The sequence below is a fragment of the Ursus arctos genome, unplaced genomic scaffold (genome assembly GCF_023065955.2).
Source record: "Ursus arctos isolate Adak ecotype North America unplaced genomic scaffold, UrsArc2.0 scaffold_21, whole genome shotgun sequence".
In the NCBI taxonomy this organism is placed as follows: Eukaryota; Metazoa; Chordata; class Mammalia; order Carnivora; family Ursidae; genus Ursus; species Ursus arctos.
Window position 1 is genome coordinate 42,140,956 of NW_026622886.1, and position 18,494 is coordinate 42,159,449.

The window sequence follows — 18,494 nt, forward strand, 5'->3', positions numbered from 1 at the left end:
TGACAGAGATAGAGACAGCCAGCGAGAGAGGGAACACAGCAGGGGGAGTGGGAGAGGAAGAAGCAGGCTCATAGCGGAGGAGCATGATGTGGGACTCGATCCCGTAACACCGGAATCACGCCCTGAGCCGAAGGCAGACGCTTAATGACTGCCCCACCCAGGCGCCCCAGGGACAAAGAATTTTAACTACCGTCTACTGTCTACTGCTGTTATCTTGCTCGGAATCTCGGTATAAGTCACTTAAGCTTTCCTTAAAACTCACTAAAAAGAAAAAAGGGAGATTAATACAGGTTCATGTCAAAGTTTAGTGTCAGGTATAATTAGTAAAATACACAAAACTGTCTATCCTACGTTGCTCATTAATAATTCCCAAAGATAACACAAACTCTCCCTTTGGCTGTATAAATGTAGCTTTTTAAATTGGGTAGATACAATTTTCATTAATAAAAAAAATTGAATCACTGTAATGTACACCTGAAACTAACTGGATATTGTATGTCAATTATACTTCACTAAAAAAAAAAGTTACGATTTTAAATACTTAGATGAGCATTCTTTTCTTTTTTAAGATTTTATTTATCTTGAGAAAGAGAGAGCGAGCGAGCGAATGCACGTGCCCACGGAGGTGGGTGGGGAGGGGCAGAGGGAGAGGGAGAGAGAGAATCCCAAGCAGACTCCACACTGAGCATGGAGCCCGACACGGGCTGATCCCACGACCCTAACCCACGACCCTGAGACTATTGCCCAGACCATGACCCAAGCCGAAACGAAGAGTCAGAAGCTTAACCGACTGAGCCACCCAGACACCCCTCTTAGGTGAGAATCCTTAATCCTTAAACACACACATCTACCAGGGAAACTACAGGCAGAAAACAGTGTGAGGTCTGACTCACCTGTGATGATGAAAGGGGCTCTCAGGTACACCCTAAAGCTCTGGGATCACTTACCTCGATACACTGCCGCAGATGACCGAGCACGGCTCCGTGTTGTGCAAGTACTGAATGGCTTTCGAGGTTCCTATTAAAACACTGATTCGAATGTGCCAAGAAAGTGGGGCCGTGTTGCCCTAAAAAGACAACAGTAGTTGGTTTGGGAGTGAAACGTGGGCACTCATTACGTAGGAGTATGCCAGAAGAAAAGCAGATGGTGAAGTGGGGTAAGGCAGGGGAATGAACATTCTGGTTTCCCACAACCTATTTGAAATTCAAGATACATTTTCCTCTGCTACCAATGGTAGTAGGCCTTTTTATAGCCAATCGAAATACCCAATAATTTTAACATTAGCTTAATCAAAATATGGCCGGTAAGGTAACTATGTTTAAAAGTTCACTAATACGGGGCACCTACGTGGCTCAGTCAGTTAAGCATCCGACTCTTGATCTCAGCTCAGGTCTTGATCTCAGCATCATGTGTTCAATCCCCACATTGGGCTCCACACTGGGTGTGGAGCCTACTTAAAAAAAAGTTCATTAAATAAGACTTAAAAATTATTTGTGGCATAATAGTGTGGGTAATTGAGATAATCTGTTTTTATTCTTATCCTAACTGAAACTTCACCTACTTAGAATGAATTTTTAAACCGATCTTTCAAAAGCATGAGAAATCAAGGCATTTATTCAACCTCTTTCTCTTTAAGCAGTCCGTATCAACTTTATGTCTATCCTTTGTATTGAATGGTACTTTGTGTGAAGTTATGCAAACAAAAATTGTCTAAGAAGTAAGAGTAGTTAATTTAAACTTATTTGAGATACAGAATCACTAAGGAGTAAGGACCCAGCCAATCTTTTGGCCACCGTGCTGTACAACACACCATAATTCAGGTATTTAGGCAGTCTTTTTCTAGAGTAAAATACTAATTGATGGAAAAGTCCTCCCCTTGCTTGGGAAACCCATTGTCGGCTATCCCTTCCTGTGAATACATGTTGGCCTCCTGGATCCCACAGGAGCTTTCAGCAGCTTTTTCAGGGCTTCAGGAGGTCAGAGCGTCAGGGACAGTCATAGGTATGACTTACTACACACTGTAATCTGTCAAAAAGGGATCCATTTCTCATATATGGATAAACCAGGCAGAACTTCTCACTCTCTGTAAAATAGGCAGCCAACTCCAGTATGTTTGGATGATGAAACCTTGAAAGAAAAGATTTTTAAATCCATCAGGTTGTTTATTCAAAACGGAAATGAACAGCACTGTGGTTCGGGGGTGATAAGTTGGGATGGGGACTAGGTCTAAAGCAGACCATAAATTTGGCCAAGGGAGAAGTAATCTCATTGGACACATGACACAGATTTGTTTCCCAAATTGGTCTAAAGAGCTCTCACAAATACTAGCCGTTCTTTGATTAATTGTGATCATGCAAATATAAATAAAATATCCAAATATAAGACAGAAAATTTAAGAAAGTAATGATTTCTTAAGATTTGGGAGTCTTGGGAACTTTACAATAAATAGACAACACTATCTGATATTAAATTATGTTTATCGATATGAGACCCAATGTAACTTACTTATTAAGTAAATAAAGATAATACAACTGAAACTATTTATTTCATTGCTTTAAGTATACTGTATAAGTCACCAAAATAGAAAAGTACAGAAGACTGTTTTCATTCATCCATTTACTGAGCATTACTATGTCAGATACTGTGTTAGGCACCAGTCACACAGCTGAAGGAGTGTCTTCCAGTGTCTTCCAGTGTCTTCATAAAGCTTTACAGTTATCTAAAATTCATGTGATTAGCAAAGTCTGATATTGTACAACATATCACTGATTTTTAAATGCCAGAGTTCTATGTCAGTGTAGCACCCATTTTCAGGCTCCTTCCCTTTAAAACTCTATTTCTTAAAAAAAAATAAATAAAAATTATTTATTTGAGAGAGCACAGAAGAGAGAGGGCATGCAAGCAGGAGAAGGGGCAGAGGGAGAGAGAGAATCTTAAGCAGACTCCCCACTGAGCATGGAGTCTGATGTGGGCCTTGATCTCACAACGCTGAGATCATGACCTGAGCAGAAACCGAGAGTCGGATGCTTAACCAACTGAGCCACCCCAGGCACCCTGAAACTCTATTTCTTTTTTTTTCTTTTTAAGAGTTTATTTATTTATTTGAGACAGACAGAGAGCACAAGTGGGGAGGAGGAGCAGAGGCAGAGGAAGAAGTGGACTCTTCACTGAGCAGGGAGCCTGACATGGGGCTCAATCCCAGGACCCCAAGATCATGACCTGAGCCGAAGGCAGCTGCTCAACCAACTGAGCCACCCAGGTGCCCCAGACTCTATTTCTTGAATGCCTGTATCACTGTGAAAAACAGTGAAACCCAGGTAAAAACTATGAAATATAAAACGTGAAATTCACCTGCACTATGAACTCGGTTCAATTTAATTATTTATTGAATGCCTACTATGTTCTAGGCATGCTTGGGGATATTAAAATAAAGCTTTTTTTTTTTTAAAAAAGCATTCTATTTATAAAGACTTATTATTATTTTTTTCAATAGCAAAACTTTCCTATAAAATGCACACACACACATACACACACGGCTTCAGATTTCTTTTATTCCTTCTTCCTTAAAGAAGGAAGTGTGTGTGTGTGTACATACACACAGGCATATTTTACTTTTAAACACGTCAAAAGTGCCTGTTACACAAGATCCCTACACCTATTATAATTCAGACCACCATGATACAATGAAAAGCAAGGGACTGAAATGGAATCAAGCTGGCGTATTCGGCTGCGTAAACAACTGACCTATACCACTACCTGGGAGTCCTGCACCGTACAATAATTTGATGAGATAGAAATCTTTTTGGAAAGCAGACAGCAGACCTCACATAGACACAGCCATGGCCTGGCGCTCTGCTCTCCTGCGCACAGGGCAGAAATGGCCATTTGCTTATTTTTAGATATTACCAATCCAGCAGAAAAACGGACACTGGACCAGTTAGTGAGGTCTGGAACGTGGAGCAGCCAGGAGAAGGCCTCCTGACTTTGAGTCTGTGGACCCTTCTCACCCATCCTTTCACTACAAACTTTTAAGTCAGTGAGATTTTAGATTCTATAGATCTGAAGGCCTGCAGATACGATGCTTTAAAATCAATTCCATGAGTATTTGTGAGTGCTTGCTGCAGCCAGAACACCACGCAGGCACCACAGTGTGGAGAGCAGACGGACTTGAACGACAGACCTGGGGTTGACTCTCTGCCGTACTCTTCATCAGCTCTGTGAACTTGGGAAAGGGATTTAATCTCTGGGAGCTGTATCGTTGCTATGGTCTGAATTGTGTCTCTCCCCCACACCCCTCCTCCCCTACCCCAACCCAGCTCCTGTGTTAAAGCCCTAACCTCCAATGAAAAGGTGTTTGGAGAGGCTTCTGGGAGCCTGTCACGGTTAGGACTGTATCCCTCATGATGGGATTACTGCCCTTAGAAGAAGAAAAACTGGAGAATCTGCTCCCTCTCTCCACCATGTCAGGATAGAATTAGAAGGCAGTCGTCTACAAGCCAGGAAGGGCACCCTCACCAAGAACCAAACTGCCTTGATCTTGGACTTCTCAACCTCCAGAAATGCGAGAAAATAAATGTTGTTCAAGTCGCCCTGTCTCTTTTGTGACGGCAGCCCTAGCAGATGAATATGCTTCAACTGTAAACCAAAATTAAGACACCACTTCTCAAGTGTCTTATGAAAATTAAATGGAAAGTTAAATATTTAGCCAAGTGCCAGGTCCTCAAAAATTATTAGCTCCTTCCCCTTCCTTGGGAAAGAAGGGAAAAAAGGAATCAGAAGCCACATCCCAAAGAGTTTACAATTCTAAGGGACAAGGGTTAAGCAATTCCCTTAATATTGAACTAAAAAAACTCACCTTCCGGTCTCAGCTTAGACGTGACTTTTTGCGAGAAGCCTGTTCTGCTGCCCAGCCCCCAGGTTACTGTGTTCCCCTCCTTCTGCGCTATGTCTCCACCTTACCACTTCGTTTACTGAAAGTGCCTGTTGACTTACGCACTTCTCTCTTAACCCCACACCAAGCAGCATGCTCTGAGAGGAGAGGGCTCCATCGGATTTATTCATTAATAAATATCTGAGAAGGAGACTGAAGACGATTTAGGAAATGAGGTGGATCTTCTCAAAAAGGCAGGAGCTATCTCAATTTCCTCATCTCCAAAATAGGGACAAGGCAGTATTTCCTTCACAGGATTGTTGTGAGGATTTTTTTTTTTTAAAGATTTGATTTTATTTATTCGACAGAGAAAGAGACAGCCAGAGAGAGGGGGAAACAAGCAGGGGGAGTGGGAGAGGAAGAAGCAGGCTCATAGCAGAGGAGCCTGATGTGGGGCTCGATCCCAGAATGCTGGGATCACGCCCTGAGCCGAAGGCAGATGCTTAACCACTGTGCCACCCAGGCGCCCCAGGATTGTTGTGAGGAGTAAAGAATTAATACATGTAATGTACTTGTTGCATAAAGCCTAAAACTAAATATTAGCAATATAAATAATAATAATAGCACACCAAGAAGATTCACCATCCTAGAGCTGTTAATTCTTTCTGAAGTCATACATAAATACCTCATCAGAACAAATCCAAATGGATCAGATGTATAAATGTAAAAAATGAAACCATAAAGGTACTTGATAAAACCATGGTAGAATTATTTTATAACCTTTCACTGGGGAAGGACTTTGAAACGGATATAAAATTCACAATCTGGGGCGCCTGGGTGGCTCAGTCAGTTAAGCGTCTGCCTTTGGCTCAGGTCATGATTGGAGGGTCCTGGGATGGAGTCTTGCATCGGTCTCCTGGCTCAGTGGGGAGCCTGCTTCTCCCTCTCCCTTTGCCTGCCACTGCCCCTGCTTGTGCTCTCTCTCTCTGTCAAATAAATGGGTAGAGCCTAAAAAAAAAATATATATATATATATATACATATATATATACATATTTATATATATATTTTTATATATATATAAATCCAGAATCAAAAGGAAATATAGATTAAATTCACTACATTACTCTGAAACCAATAATATAGTATATGTTAATTAACTGAATTTAAATAAAAACAATTCACCACACTAAAACCATTTCCACATAGCAAAAACTAGAATAAGCAAAGACAAATTGTCAATCTGGTTAAAAAAAAAATTATCTCATAACATAAGAATAAGGCTAATTTTCTCTAATATATAAAATGTTCCTACAAATCATTAAGAAAAATACCAACAGGGGTGCCTGGGTGGCACAGCGGTTAAGCGTCTGCCTTCGGCTCAGGGCGTGATCCTAGCGTTATGGGATCGAGCCCCACATCAGGCTCTTCCGCTATGAGCCTGCTTCTTTCTCTCCCACTCCCCCTGCTTGTGTTCCCTCTCTCACCGGCTATCTCTATCTCTGTCAAATAAATAAATAAATAATCTTAAAAAAAAAAAAGAAAAATACCAACAGCCTAATTTAAAAAAAAAAAATGGGCAAAGAATAGTATCAGATATTTCATAGAACTCTTAATATGTAAAAAGATTCACTAATAATAGAAAAATTTAAACCACAGTGAGAACCCATTTTCACCTAGCACACTGGCAAAAATTAAAAGTTAAGGATAGGGACGCCTGAGTGGCTCAGTCAGTTAAGTGTCTGCCTTCAGCTCAGGTCACGATCCTGGGACTGAGTCCCACATCGGGGCTCCCTGCTCAGCAGGGAGCCTGCTTCTCCCTCTGCCTGCTGCTCCCCCTGCTTGTGCTCTCTCACTGACAAAGAAATACATAAAAAAATTTTTTTTTAAAGTTAAGAATAAACACTATGTTGGCAAAAACATGGAGAGCCAGGTATATGTGCCCGCTGTAAGTGTAAATTGGTATTTCTTTTGGAGGACAATTTGGTATCATGCAATGCATATAATCATTTGACCCTGTAATTGCATTTGTGGGAACTTAGATATACTCAAACAGGTACAAAATAACATATATATGAGCTTTTCTTGTTGCAGCATCATTACTTTCTAATATTCAAAGATTAGAAAAAAACTTAAAATCCATCGATATGAGAATGGTTAATGAAATTACAGAACAGCACACAATGCAATACTCAAATAAGCAAAGTGAACAATGTATTTATGCTACCCCTGGTGTGAAAATGAGAAAACAAAATACATACATGCTTATGCATTAAGTATCTCTGGGAAGATATGCAGAAAACTGGTAACTGTTGCCCTTGGGGAAATCAGCTGGGTGGTTAAAGATCAAGGTGGGGGAAAAAAATCTGTCCTTGGCACTTTTGGAATTTTGAAATTTTCCAACTTACTACTCATTAGCCAATAAAGAAAGCTTAAATATAGAAACCCTCTACTATTACAATTTTGGTTTTAGTTGTTGGTTGACTAAATGACATGCATTAAGTTTTTATGATTAGTCTTCTCATGTTTTGATTTCTGGTCCCTGGGATAAAAGAAGGATTTAGTACAATGTTTCCTCCATCACCACCCACTGCACTGATTGCTTCAGAAAACATCTGAAAAGAACATTTTCTTTTCATAAAGGGTGATGAGTGAGCTCTATAGGGTTAAGGGTCTTCGATGAGCAGACAGCACAGCTGCAGATATGAATATATATGAAAATGAAGTCATTTTAGTTTGTCTCCGAGGACTCCCGGGCTCATGAATGAATTCCCAGAAAATAATATGCACATCAAAAGCGCTTGATTTCTTTGTCTAAACTCTCTTCCTGAAGAGGGTTATACTGATGAAACAGTTTCTTGACTACAATGTCTCTAAGGAAGGGGGAAATGGTCAAATATATACAATTCTAATGTTCTAGGAGTTATCTGACATTGAGCCATGTTAGTCACACATGATTTAACCCACTTCCTTGTGACAGTTTCTTATTAAAATATGTTCAGGTGAATTATGTGAATGGTCTATTTTAAAATGTGTTCTAAGGAATAGAAGAAAGCAGATGTCAGAAGCGTACCCAGTGTTCTCATAGCCAACCCACATTTATTACATGCCAGCCATGCCAAGCACCAAAGTTGCGCAAAGCCGAAAACCAGGCACAGAGGGAGAAATTCCAGACAAAATATACTCACAGTAGTAAAACTTCAAGCTCAGATAAAAACCTCTTCCATTGTTTCTTACATTGCATTTTTTTCTCCTAAATATCATACAGAAAAATGAGGGAAACAATTAAGGAAAGGATCTCTATTTCTGGGATTCTTAACCCAGAGTCTGTAAGGCTTCCTAAAACTTAGCTGCCCTTTTTGATGTAAATGCTAGAAGCATTTTTCTGGGGAGGGGATCCTTAACTTTCATCAGACTTTCAAAAACCCATTACCTCCCAAACAGATTGAGAACCACTGCTCTTGAGTTAGAAGTTTTTCATGCAATGTATCGTGTTGCCATATTTTATATTCAAACTCTTTTACCATATTTTGTACATATGTACATAAATTTAAAAATGTTATATATGTATTTAAGGAAAATCCCATAACAGAAACTCCTCACTTGGTCTCACAAAGAATCCAGTTTGATGTAGCTGTATTCTGGTGAGAAGTTATTTCACCAATTTGGCATTTTGGATTTGGGTCATTTGGAGATGACGACTCAAGTTTACCTTTGTATTAATTTTGAAAAAGTGGGCTTACTAAGACATTGTGAAATATAACTCCTTACTTCAAAGGAGTTTCAGAAGCTAGCCCAGTGCCTGACACAAGAATATTTATTGAATAGATTAATGAATTCAATAATATTGTATGAGCAGCTACTCGGTACCTGGTATTGTTCTTGATGGTTTTATACACCTTACGTCACTTCATGTCTCCGCATCTCCAGTTCCTAACTTCTACCATGAAAGAGTTAAATATTCTTAGGCTCTATTAGCTGTAAGTTTCTATCATTTGTAAATTGCGAGACAGGGCAGGGTTTTTAGAGCTCTGTTCTCAGGAAGAAAGGGAGAGAAATCCAACAGGAATTCTGGAAGCTATTTTCCAAAAGTCAGTCCAGGAAGTCAGAAACAATAAACCAGGCTAACAAATCATTTTCAAGAACCGTTTTATGAGAATTTACATTTTAAAAAGCCATTGTCCTGGGAGCCAGGTGGATTGGGTCTCGGTCCCATTTCTAACACTCAATATTTGTGACTTTTTGTCACTTAACATCCCTGAGGTCGTTGTTTTCTTAATCTGAAAAATGAAGGGGTTAGTTTTTGTGTTCCTGCTAACCCAGGACTGTTGATGCTCAAAATGTGGTCTGTGCATGAGGAACAGCAGCTTCCCTAGGAGCTGGTGAGAAATGCTGAATCTCAGGTCCCTACCCAGGTGTGAACCAGAATCCGTATTGTAAGATCTCCAGGTGATCTGTGCGCACCCACCTAACGCATCTTGTACGTTTCCCCACTTCAGTCCCTTGAAGACAGTTTATTGAAGTTAATGTCCCAATTTTACCAAACCATATTTCTTTAAAAACAAATGCTCTGTGGCCAAGTGTTAGTTAAATTATCCCATCTTTCCTGACGTGTGTGCACGGGCATTTAGGACTTTGTACAGTCACTAAGTCTTCGGTAACTTTGCCAGCTCCTGTCTTTTTACTCCGGGAGCTTAGCAGCCAAATTCATGAAAAGGATGTACACGCTTCATTCAATTCACCTAATGAACATTTATTGAGCAATTTCCAGGAACCAGGCCCTGTAATAAGGCTCTGGGACACAAAGATAAATAAGACTCTTTAAAGAAAACCATCAAGTCCATTGGGAGAGGTGGATGAGGAAATCAGTACTGGGAAATAATGCTACAATGCTGTGGCTGCACATTGGAGGTCACCAAAACTCTACCGGAAGGCAATCAAGGAAACGATCACTGTGGGACAGGAATTCTGGGACAGGAAGCAAAGGAGATCTAAAGGCAATGACATTCCATTCTGAAGCCAGACTCCTGGAAGGAAGAAACCAAAACCCCAAAACCTCCCAAAAGGGAGTGTGAGTTGGTGGCAGCGACGCAGAGAAGAGGAAAGTAGACGGCTGGAGCCTTTGGGGGAGGTGGCCCTGGGGCTCAACGCTGAAAGAACATACAGATGGGGTAGGGACACGTGGCCCCAGGCAACAGGCTTCAGTTAGGCCACCTCTAGAGTAACCACATTCTCTTTGTTGAATGGTTTTACCAGTAGATAGTCTTCCTTCTTTTTTCTTTTTCTTTCTTTTTTTTTTTTTTAGTAGGTTCCACGCCCAACACAGGGGCCTGAACTCACAACCCTGAGATAGTGAGCTGAGCTGAAATCAAGAGTCGGACACTCAACCAACTGAACCATCCAGGTGCCCTAATAGTTTCATTTCTTTATTAGAACATTCATCTCCCCAGGAATCTTGAGGTACCCGTATAAAATTAGTGGGGTAAAATCCACTTTAGGGAACTGGAAAAATCAGGTTAATAATAAAAGAAAAAAAGCGGAGGGGGCCGTAATCTAAGCTGCAGAGGAGGAATGGCTTAGGTCCATCCTCTCCCCTACTTCCCCAGCCCTGTCTGACTGATCACGAGATTTGGTCCATTTCACCCCAGCTCTTAGACATACCTTCTCCTTGCCTCTGCCCTAGCGTCCAGCAGTGGGTCTCAACACTGGCCGCACATCTGAACTACCTGGGGAGCTTTTTACCCAGGCTGATGCCTGCCACCACCACCACTACTCTGACCTAACCTGACGCTGACGGGATCATTTCAAAAAAGCTCCCGAGGTGACTCTATTATTAGGGTTGAGGACATTGGCTTAAGCCCCATTCGTGTCTTCGCTACACATCTAAAAAAATCTTTCTTTTCATCTTTTCATCTCCAATCTAGCCCTTGCCATCTCTCCTCCAATGCCTCTGCCAACTTCCAACCCATCATCTAACCTGTAATCAAGGTTCTATTTCAAAAACGCATCTAGTCCTTTCACTCTCCCACTTAGAAACAAAGCACCCACAGACTTGACCCATCATTCCAGGACCCTCTGCCACTACCTTGCCACCCTCGCCCCAGGCTCTCCTCCACCGAATGATCTGTTATTCATAAGACGTATGCTGTCACGCACACACCTCCAGGCGCTGCACCTGCTCTTTCGTCCACCCAGAAAGCACTTCCTGTCCCTCACTGCCTGCCAAAATTCGACTCATCTTTCAAAACCCAGCTGAAAGGTCTCTTCCTTTCACCCACTTTTCCATTTACGTATTGCAGAAGCGTTTATGGAGCAGTTCCTCTGTGCCAGGCACTCTTTCGGGTGCTGGATGCGCCCCTGCTCCGGCTGTCTTTCCGGTGCTCCCATGACCTTTTATCCAAAACTCTGCTCAACTACTTCTCACAAGCAGGTTCATCTTTTCTTTCCCCGACCGTTTGTTTGCCCCATAAGACTGAGCTCCCTGAGGATGGAATTACGCCTTATACATCCTTGCTCAGCACCCAGCCCAGCAAGAGTTTAATAAATGTTTATTGACTGTTGACTAACAATGAGGAACATGAAGAGCAGCTCTTTGGGGTATCTGTGTGCACCCAACTCCTCCTGACTCCTGAGTTTGACTCCCAATACCCTTTCTGCTTTACTGGCTCTGGCCACTCAGCTTTCCCGAAGCTCCTACTCTGATCGTTGCCTTGCTCCTCCTACCTGAAGCCTCCTCCTTCCAGCCCTCCTGAACTGTGATGCATGATACTTTATAAAGTAGCACAGAATATCCTGGAAGACATACTGCCCATCCTAAAAAGAACAAGAAAACCGGGGCAGACCAGCACAAGCAAAGTGCCAAAGGTCCTGCAAGGCTTTTCAGAAAGTCCTCCTTCGACACATCTGGCGATGGGAAGAATTTCACTTCCACATTCCTGCAAGACAGGCATTCATTTCATAGTCTTTTCTCCAGTCACCTGAGCTCGTATATCTTATTTCCATTTATGAAACTTTATTTTCAAATATACCTCCTTTCAATGTTGATGAAAAATGACACATTCTAGCATGAAATATGAGCAAATAAATGGAATTGATATCCTGTGATAGTAATTCTTTCCATACCTGTTTAAATAATTTAATGGCATATGTTCGGTTTTGGATCTCCGCTCTATATACTTCAAAAATCTCCCCTTCTCCAATGAGGAAGTCTTTATGGAAATTTTTGGTTCCGTCTCTGATGTTTTGAAAGCTGATGGAGGATTTAAACAATATTCCTAAGGAAGGAAAAGAGGGAGAAGATAAGTTACTTTTTCTCTTCTTACGAATCGGTGCCACCATGATAAAGAACCAGGACTTCCATATTAGAAATACATCAGAGCCCAGCAGAAAGCCAGCAGGGCAAGGCCCGAGAACCCAAACTGAAGCCCACCATGGCGCTCGGGCACCCACCATTGCACAGAGCAAACGTTTTTTGAGATATCTGAACAATAGCACTGCGATTCTATCACCGTTCCAAAGAGGTCAGCCAAAGAACTTAATTGGGGAAATTTTTCCAAGATTCGATGTCTTTGTCAGTAGATCAATGGGTTGCTTTTGACTCACTATGAACCTAAAACCATTTAAAAAAAAAACCCAAAAACTATAGAAGTGGAAATTTTGTTATGACTAAGTGATGTTCTCCAAGCATGACTGATAGGAACATTTTTCATGAGGCAAATCCTCTCTATTCCTAACTTACTTCCTCAGAATAAATTAGGAAGATGCTTCAGCTTTTCAAAAAATCACCTAAAGCAGAGATGGGGAGAAAACATTTAAAAGGTAATCAAATACATATCCAAAGGGAAAAGCTTAGTTAAATCCTTCAGAGCCCAATTTTGACTCTATTTCCACATTTGATGTTTGATTTAGATCTTATTGTTAAATCTTAAAGGACCAAAATCGTATCCAAGTTTTCTAATTCTCTTTTGAACAAAAGAACGTACAGATCTAGTGGTAAAGATGAGGCAATGCAGCCTTCATTAGCCATTAAATTTTATCAGAATGAGTCCCAGGTAGAACCAAATTATTCTCCCTGCTAATAAAGTAATAAAGTTGATATGGAGAATAATGGGATTTTCATAGTGACCTTCAGCATTGCTCTACAGACATCTCTAAAGATCTAGGCAAGGACTATGGAAATTTCTAAAATTATATAAAACCCAATGTAATTTTTAAATGTTTTTCAATGACACATAAAAATGCAAATTTCACTAATGGAAAATATGAAATCCCCCTAAGGGAAGAGACCACCATTATGTTCCCCACTGGTCAATGGATTTTTTAAATATCACTATAAAATACCATCCATCAGAGCTCTGTGTCTGTCAAAACTGCAAGCATTTCGATATGCATGAAAATTTTACCCTAAACCTGCATATTAATGAATGGTTAATAGGTTTATTGGCTACTTCTCCCTGTAAGTTAACTTAAAGCAAAGCATGATTTAAAGTAAAAAAAAAAAATTTTTTTTTTACCTTTTTCATTACATTCAGGAATAAGAACATTATCCGCTGTGACATTGGCTGTTTCCTAAGAGAGGAAATACATACTGAAGTAATTCTATTTCATAAGTCTAGAAAGAACAGAACCTTAACAGAAATCCAAAGCTCCCCTTGGACTATACAGTGCAATAGAGTAGAATCTAATTTAGAAGAAAACTAGTAGAGAGCAAAGTTACTTTATTTAATTCAACAGTATTCATTGCCATATACAGTTAAGTCTTCCATACCACTGCAGAAACTCAATGTCATGGTTATAGTCAATTTTAAATGACTTCTAATGCTATAAAAAATGATCACTGTCAAGTTATTTGCTCCAATAAAAACCAACAGCAACATGCAAAACGCCAACTAGAACAGGAAAATTAAAAACTCAAGATAAATACAGAGCTCACAGCGCTCTTAATAGTTCTAAGCCTCATCTATGACAGATCACTGTGAAGAGAAAGCTCTTCACTCTTCAAACACTCACAAATCTCTAATTTCCTCAATCCCCAACTAAACAAGAGTAATGAGAGAGCTGAGGCTTTTCTGGTTTTAGAAAAGTACCTGCAAATCCAGCTTTTTTCTGTCTGACAATTTCATTCCCCATGCTCAATTATACTTGCAACAGAGTTCAAGCTTCATTAACTATGCACATACACTCTACCTTGGGTAACATGTTTGGAAATCCATCTCCCTGATGACTCTGCTCTGAAGGATTCAAGACTGCTCCTGAAAGAGAAATAAGGGGAGCCAGGTACAGAAAAATTTTATGTCTCTAATAAGCATGTTTTTTTTTGTTCCTTAGACTGTGAAAATAAACACCTTGCAAGTAATGTTAATTTCTAAAGCTCAGTTTCATTCTCTTTGAATTGTTACAAATTTGCATATGTGAATAGCTTTCTAAGGATCAAATATTATGCAAACATGCTTTTGTTCACTTAACACATAAATACCTACCGTAGATTATTGTTAGACACCATTAAAAATATTAAAGTATAAAGCAGAAAACTGAAAGGAAAAAGCAACATTGTATCAGCTTTTTGCTCATATATTTTGAAGTTTTACAATCATGGGATCATATCTCCCTAGGTTAGTTTATTTTTTATCCCAACTTATGCCATAAAGTATTAGAGGTGTGTGTGTGTGTGTGTGTGTGTGTGTGCGTGTGTGTGTTTGTGTGTGTATGTGTGTGTGTGTGTGTATGTGTTTGCGCGCGCTTGTGGTCAACCACAAACACCTACCACCCCTTTCCAAATGCACACTGTAACTTCTCTCTGTTCTATTTGAATTGAGGTAGTCTACGTAGCTTCCTACAAAAGAGAAAAACCCTGAAATATTTTGCTGTCACATCTGACATTTTCATTCAGACTTCAGAAAAATTTTATTTCAATCTTCTATTTTTTCTTAGATTGTATTCTAATGTTTTAAAAATTATTTTGCTTAGAAGACTGGCAACAAAACGTAATCAATTAATAACAGACCTCCTTGAACAAACTACAAACCAGTTAGACCTGGCAGACACTCTATAGAACATTCCACCCCAAAACAGAAGAATATACACATACTTCACAAGTGTACATTGAACAAGCTCCAGGATAGGCCATATCTTGTGCAATAAAATGAGCCTCAGTAAATTTGGAAGGATTGAAATCATACAGAGCATATTCTCTGACCACAGCGGACCTAAAATAGAAATCCATAACAGAAGGAAATTTGGGAAATTCACATGACAATTAAACAACAAATCCATAAATAACCAATGAGTTCAAGAAGAAATCACAAGGGAAATGAGAAAATACTTTGAGATGAATGAAAATGAAAACACAATATACCAAAATTTATGAGATGCAGCAAAAGTAGTGCCTAAAGGGAAATTTATAGCTGTAAATGTCTACCTTGAAAAAGAAGAAAAATCTTAAATCAATAACCTGAATTTTTATCTTAAGGAACTAGAAAAGAAAGAGTAAACTAAACCGCAGGAAGCAGAAGGAAGGAAAGAATTAAGATTAGAGTGGAAATAAATGAAATAGATAATATAAAAACAAAAGAGAAAGTCAATGCAACCAAAGTGGGTTCTTTGGAATTATCACAAAATTGACAATCCTTTAGCTTAACTATCCAAGAAAGAAAGAGAGGAGGCTCAAATTGCTAAAACCAACAAGAAAAGAGGAGACACAACTACCAACCTTATAGAAATAAAAAGAATTATAAGATAATATGATGAGCATCCGTATATAAAAAAATTAGATAACTGAAACGACACAGACAGATTCCTAGAAAGATAAACTGCCAAAATTAACTCAAGAAGAAATAAACAATCTGAAAGGATGTATTGTACCGTAAGTGACTGAATTAATAATCTATGATTTCCCACAAACAAAAGCCCAGGTGAATCCTACCAAACTTTTAAGCATGATTTAACATCAGTGCTTTACAAATTCTTTCAAAGTAGAAGAGGAAGTAACAACTCCCAAATCGTTCGATGAGACCAAGGACTAAAAATATGTCTGGATGAAAAAGCCAAAAGAATAAGGATACTGATTCAAAAGAATTTCCAGCCTCAGAGCCCTGAGTCTAGAACATAAGACCCAAGGTCACTCAAGATCATTCTTGTGAAGTGAATAGATCTAAAGTGGAATACACAGAACAGATAACATTAGAAAATTATGTTATTGGGGCGCCTGGGTGGCGCAGTCGTTAAGCGTCTGCCTTCGGCTCAGGGCGTGATCCCGGCGTTCTGAGATCGAGCCCCACATCAGGCTCCTCCGCTATGAGCCTGCTTCTTCCTCTCCCACTCCCCTTGCTTGTGTTCCCTCTCTCGCTGGCTGTCTCTATCTCTGTCGAATAAATAAATAAAAATCTTAAAAAAAAAAAGAAAATTATGTTATTGATAAAGATGAATGGAAAACGCTTCATGAGCTTTACTTATCTGGTTGCACTAAACGGAAGGCGAGACACAGCATCAGAAACAGACAAGAGGGAAGTACTAAGCCACTATGAAATGGATAACAGACAAGTAAGGTAGAGTTAGAGGCCATGGCAAAAAACAGCAGTAAAGATAAAAGATATATCCCAGGGTTATTCTGCAGGTAACATTTGCACTAAAATACAGGGCAGGGGGTATGCCTGGGTGGCTCAGTGGGTTAAGCGTCTGACTCTTGGTTTTGGCTCAGGTCATGGTCTCAGGGTCCTGGAATGGAGCCCTGAGTCCTGCTCCCTGGAGTCTGCTCAAGGATTCTGTCTCCCTCTCTCTCTGCCCCTCGGCCCACTCTAGCATGCATGTGCGTGTGCGTTCTCTCTCTCTTTCTCTCATATAAATAAATAAATTGTTAAAAAAAAATACAGGTGGTAGAATCCAATTATATTTTGACTTCGAATCATATGATAAAACTAATTATGAAAGTATATTTTACTCAAATATTGTGATTCTGTTTATGATTCAAGTAGTTTCAGAGTTTTGGATGGAGAGCTGATTTTCCTAGTTAAGAATGAAACATTTTAAAAAGTGTAGTTTCTAAGTAAAAAATTTAAAAAACTGAACAAGTGGTAGAAAGGAATGTGTTGTATAACTTAGGCAATAAGGAAAGAAAATGTCGCCAAAAAAAAAGTAATAAAAGCCTTGCCTCAGATAAGGAATCAATGGCATAGCATGACCAGTCAATGTCTTAAATAAAATGCAATATTTACATCTACAAATTACATTTTCTATAAAGTGGACTGAGAGCCACATCATAAGAATCATAAATGTTTACCATAGTTCACGATTAAATGGATAGCTCGATGATGCCCCATCTCCTGGAGAATCTGTAAAAGGTCGCCGATGGTCTTGTTCTTCTGTGCCCAGGACCAAAGTAATTCTCTTGTTCCACTTTTACCTTGGTCTACATATTTTTCAATGTGACGAACATCCAGCCAGCTGCTTGAAAGTCGCTCCGCTGTGGAAATTGCAATAGGAAAAACCAAAAAATAATTTATTTTTATTGGAATACTTCTTTGGGGGTATTTTATATGTTCTATTTCATATTATTTACAATTTTTATTGTAATTAAATTGTTTAGCATATACTGCCCACCCAACTATTCAATGCTGCTTCTCCTCAGATTTTGCCCATAAGCATCTGCATTCATTCACCAGTGGATCTTGTCTATCATAATAAACATTGTGGTCTTTGCTTAATGGTGATCTTCTATTTCCCCTTCCTCTTCCTATGTTCATTATTAGACAATTCTTCTGTACGAAAATGCAATCCATTCTCTCCCCTTTAATTAACTTATTTATATCAGTATAGACTGATGAGTGTTTATTTTATTCTACAGATAAAAATCCAGTATTATTATTATTGATTTTGGTGTCACAATTTTTCCAGCTCTGTCCATTCAGGTTGGTTCCCACGTTCTTCTGACAAGCCCCATCATTTTTGGAACACTTTCTTATTTTCTGATCCTACAAGACTAGGATTTTAATTGCTCAAAAACAGTGTATATGACTTATTTAAGGTCTGGTATAAATATCTTAAAGCTGTACTTACTGAAAACATATCAGTTTTTATGACACCCTGAGTTAATGGGATTCCTCAGGTAAAAAATTATACTGACTTTCTGCACAACTTTCAAATTTTGAAGTGTATTTTAAGGCAAAGGAAGGAGAAAGCAACCAAATGACAGATCTAATGGGTGTCTTTCTTGCCCCTGGGACAATACTCCCAGATTAGCCCAGTCATCTCAAGTATTAAAATTAGCAATGTGGTTTGGAGTCAGTGATGAGGATGGCAGCATCCTCTCATACCTTTATCTTCTGGAAAGTCTAACACAGTTAGGAAGCCAGATACACATCGATAGATAAAATCCAACTATCATCTGAGTGTGGTCATAGGGGAACCCCAACATATCACCATAACTGGTTATGGAAATCAGCCTTCTCTTCCTTTGTTGCACGTAAATTTGGAAGCTCCCCTCCAGCAGGAACCAAGATAACCTCATTGAAGGACTCACCTATTCACCAATGATATTCTCCAAATGTTGGTGTCCTTTTAAAAGACGAACAGGGGCTCAGATCAGAGAAGTGTAATAAGCCCCCTATAGAACTATCTGTGTTCAGTCTATT

The 18,494-nt window shown here is 39.5% G+C and overlaps 1 protein-coding gene across 2 annotated transcripts in view; it reads right to left on the reverse strand.

Moving 5' to 3' along the window:
* Positions 1-18,494, reverse strand: part of IRAK3 (interleukin 1 receptor associated kinase 3) — a 61,083-nt gene that overhangs the window by 16,179 nt on the left and 26,410 nt on the right. For both annotated transcript variants that reach the window (XM_057316260.1, XM_026500092.4), the window contains 7 exons: positions 17,144-17,326; positions 14,056-14,120; positions 13,383-13,437; positions 11,992-12,143; positions 8,058-8,122; positions 2,013-2,127; positions 948-1,066 (listed from right to left, as the gene is read on the reverse strand). In XM_057316260.1, coding sequence (XP_057172243.1) covers positions 948-1,066; positions 2,013-2,127; positions 8,058-8,122; positions 11,992-12,143; positions 13,383-13,437; positions 14,056-14,120; positions 17,144-17,326 — 754 coding nt within the window. The remainder of the gene's footprint in view (positions 1-947; positions 1,067-2,012; positions 2,128-8,057; positions 8,123-11,991; positions 12,144-13,382; positions 13,438-14,055; positions 14,121-17,143; positions 17,327-18,494) is intronic.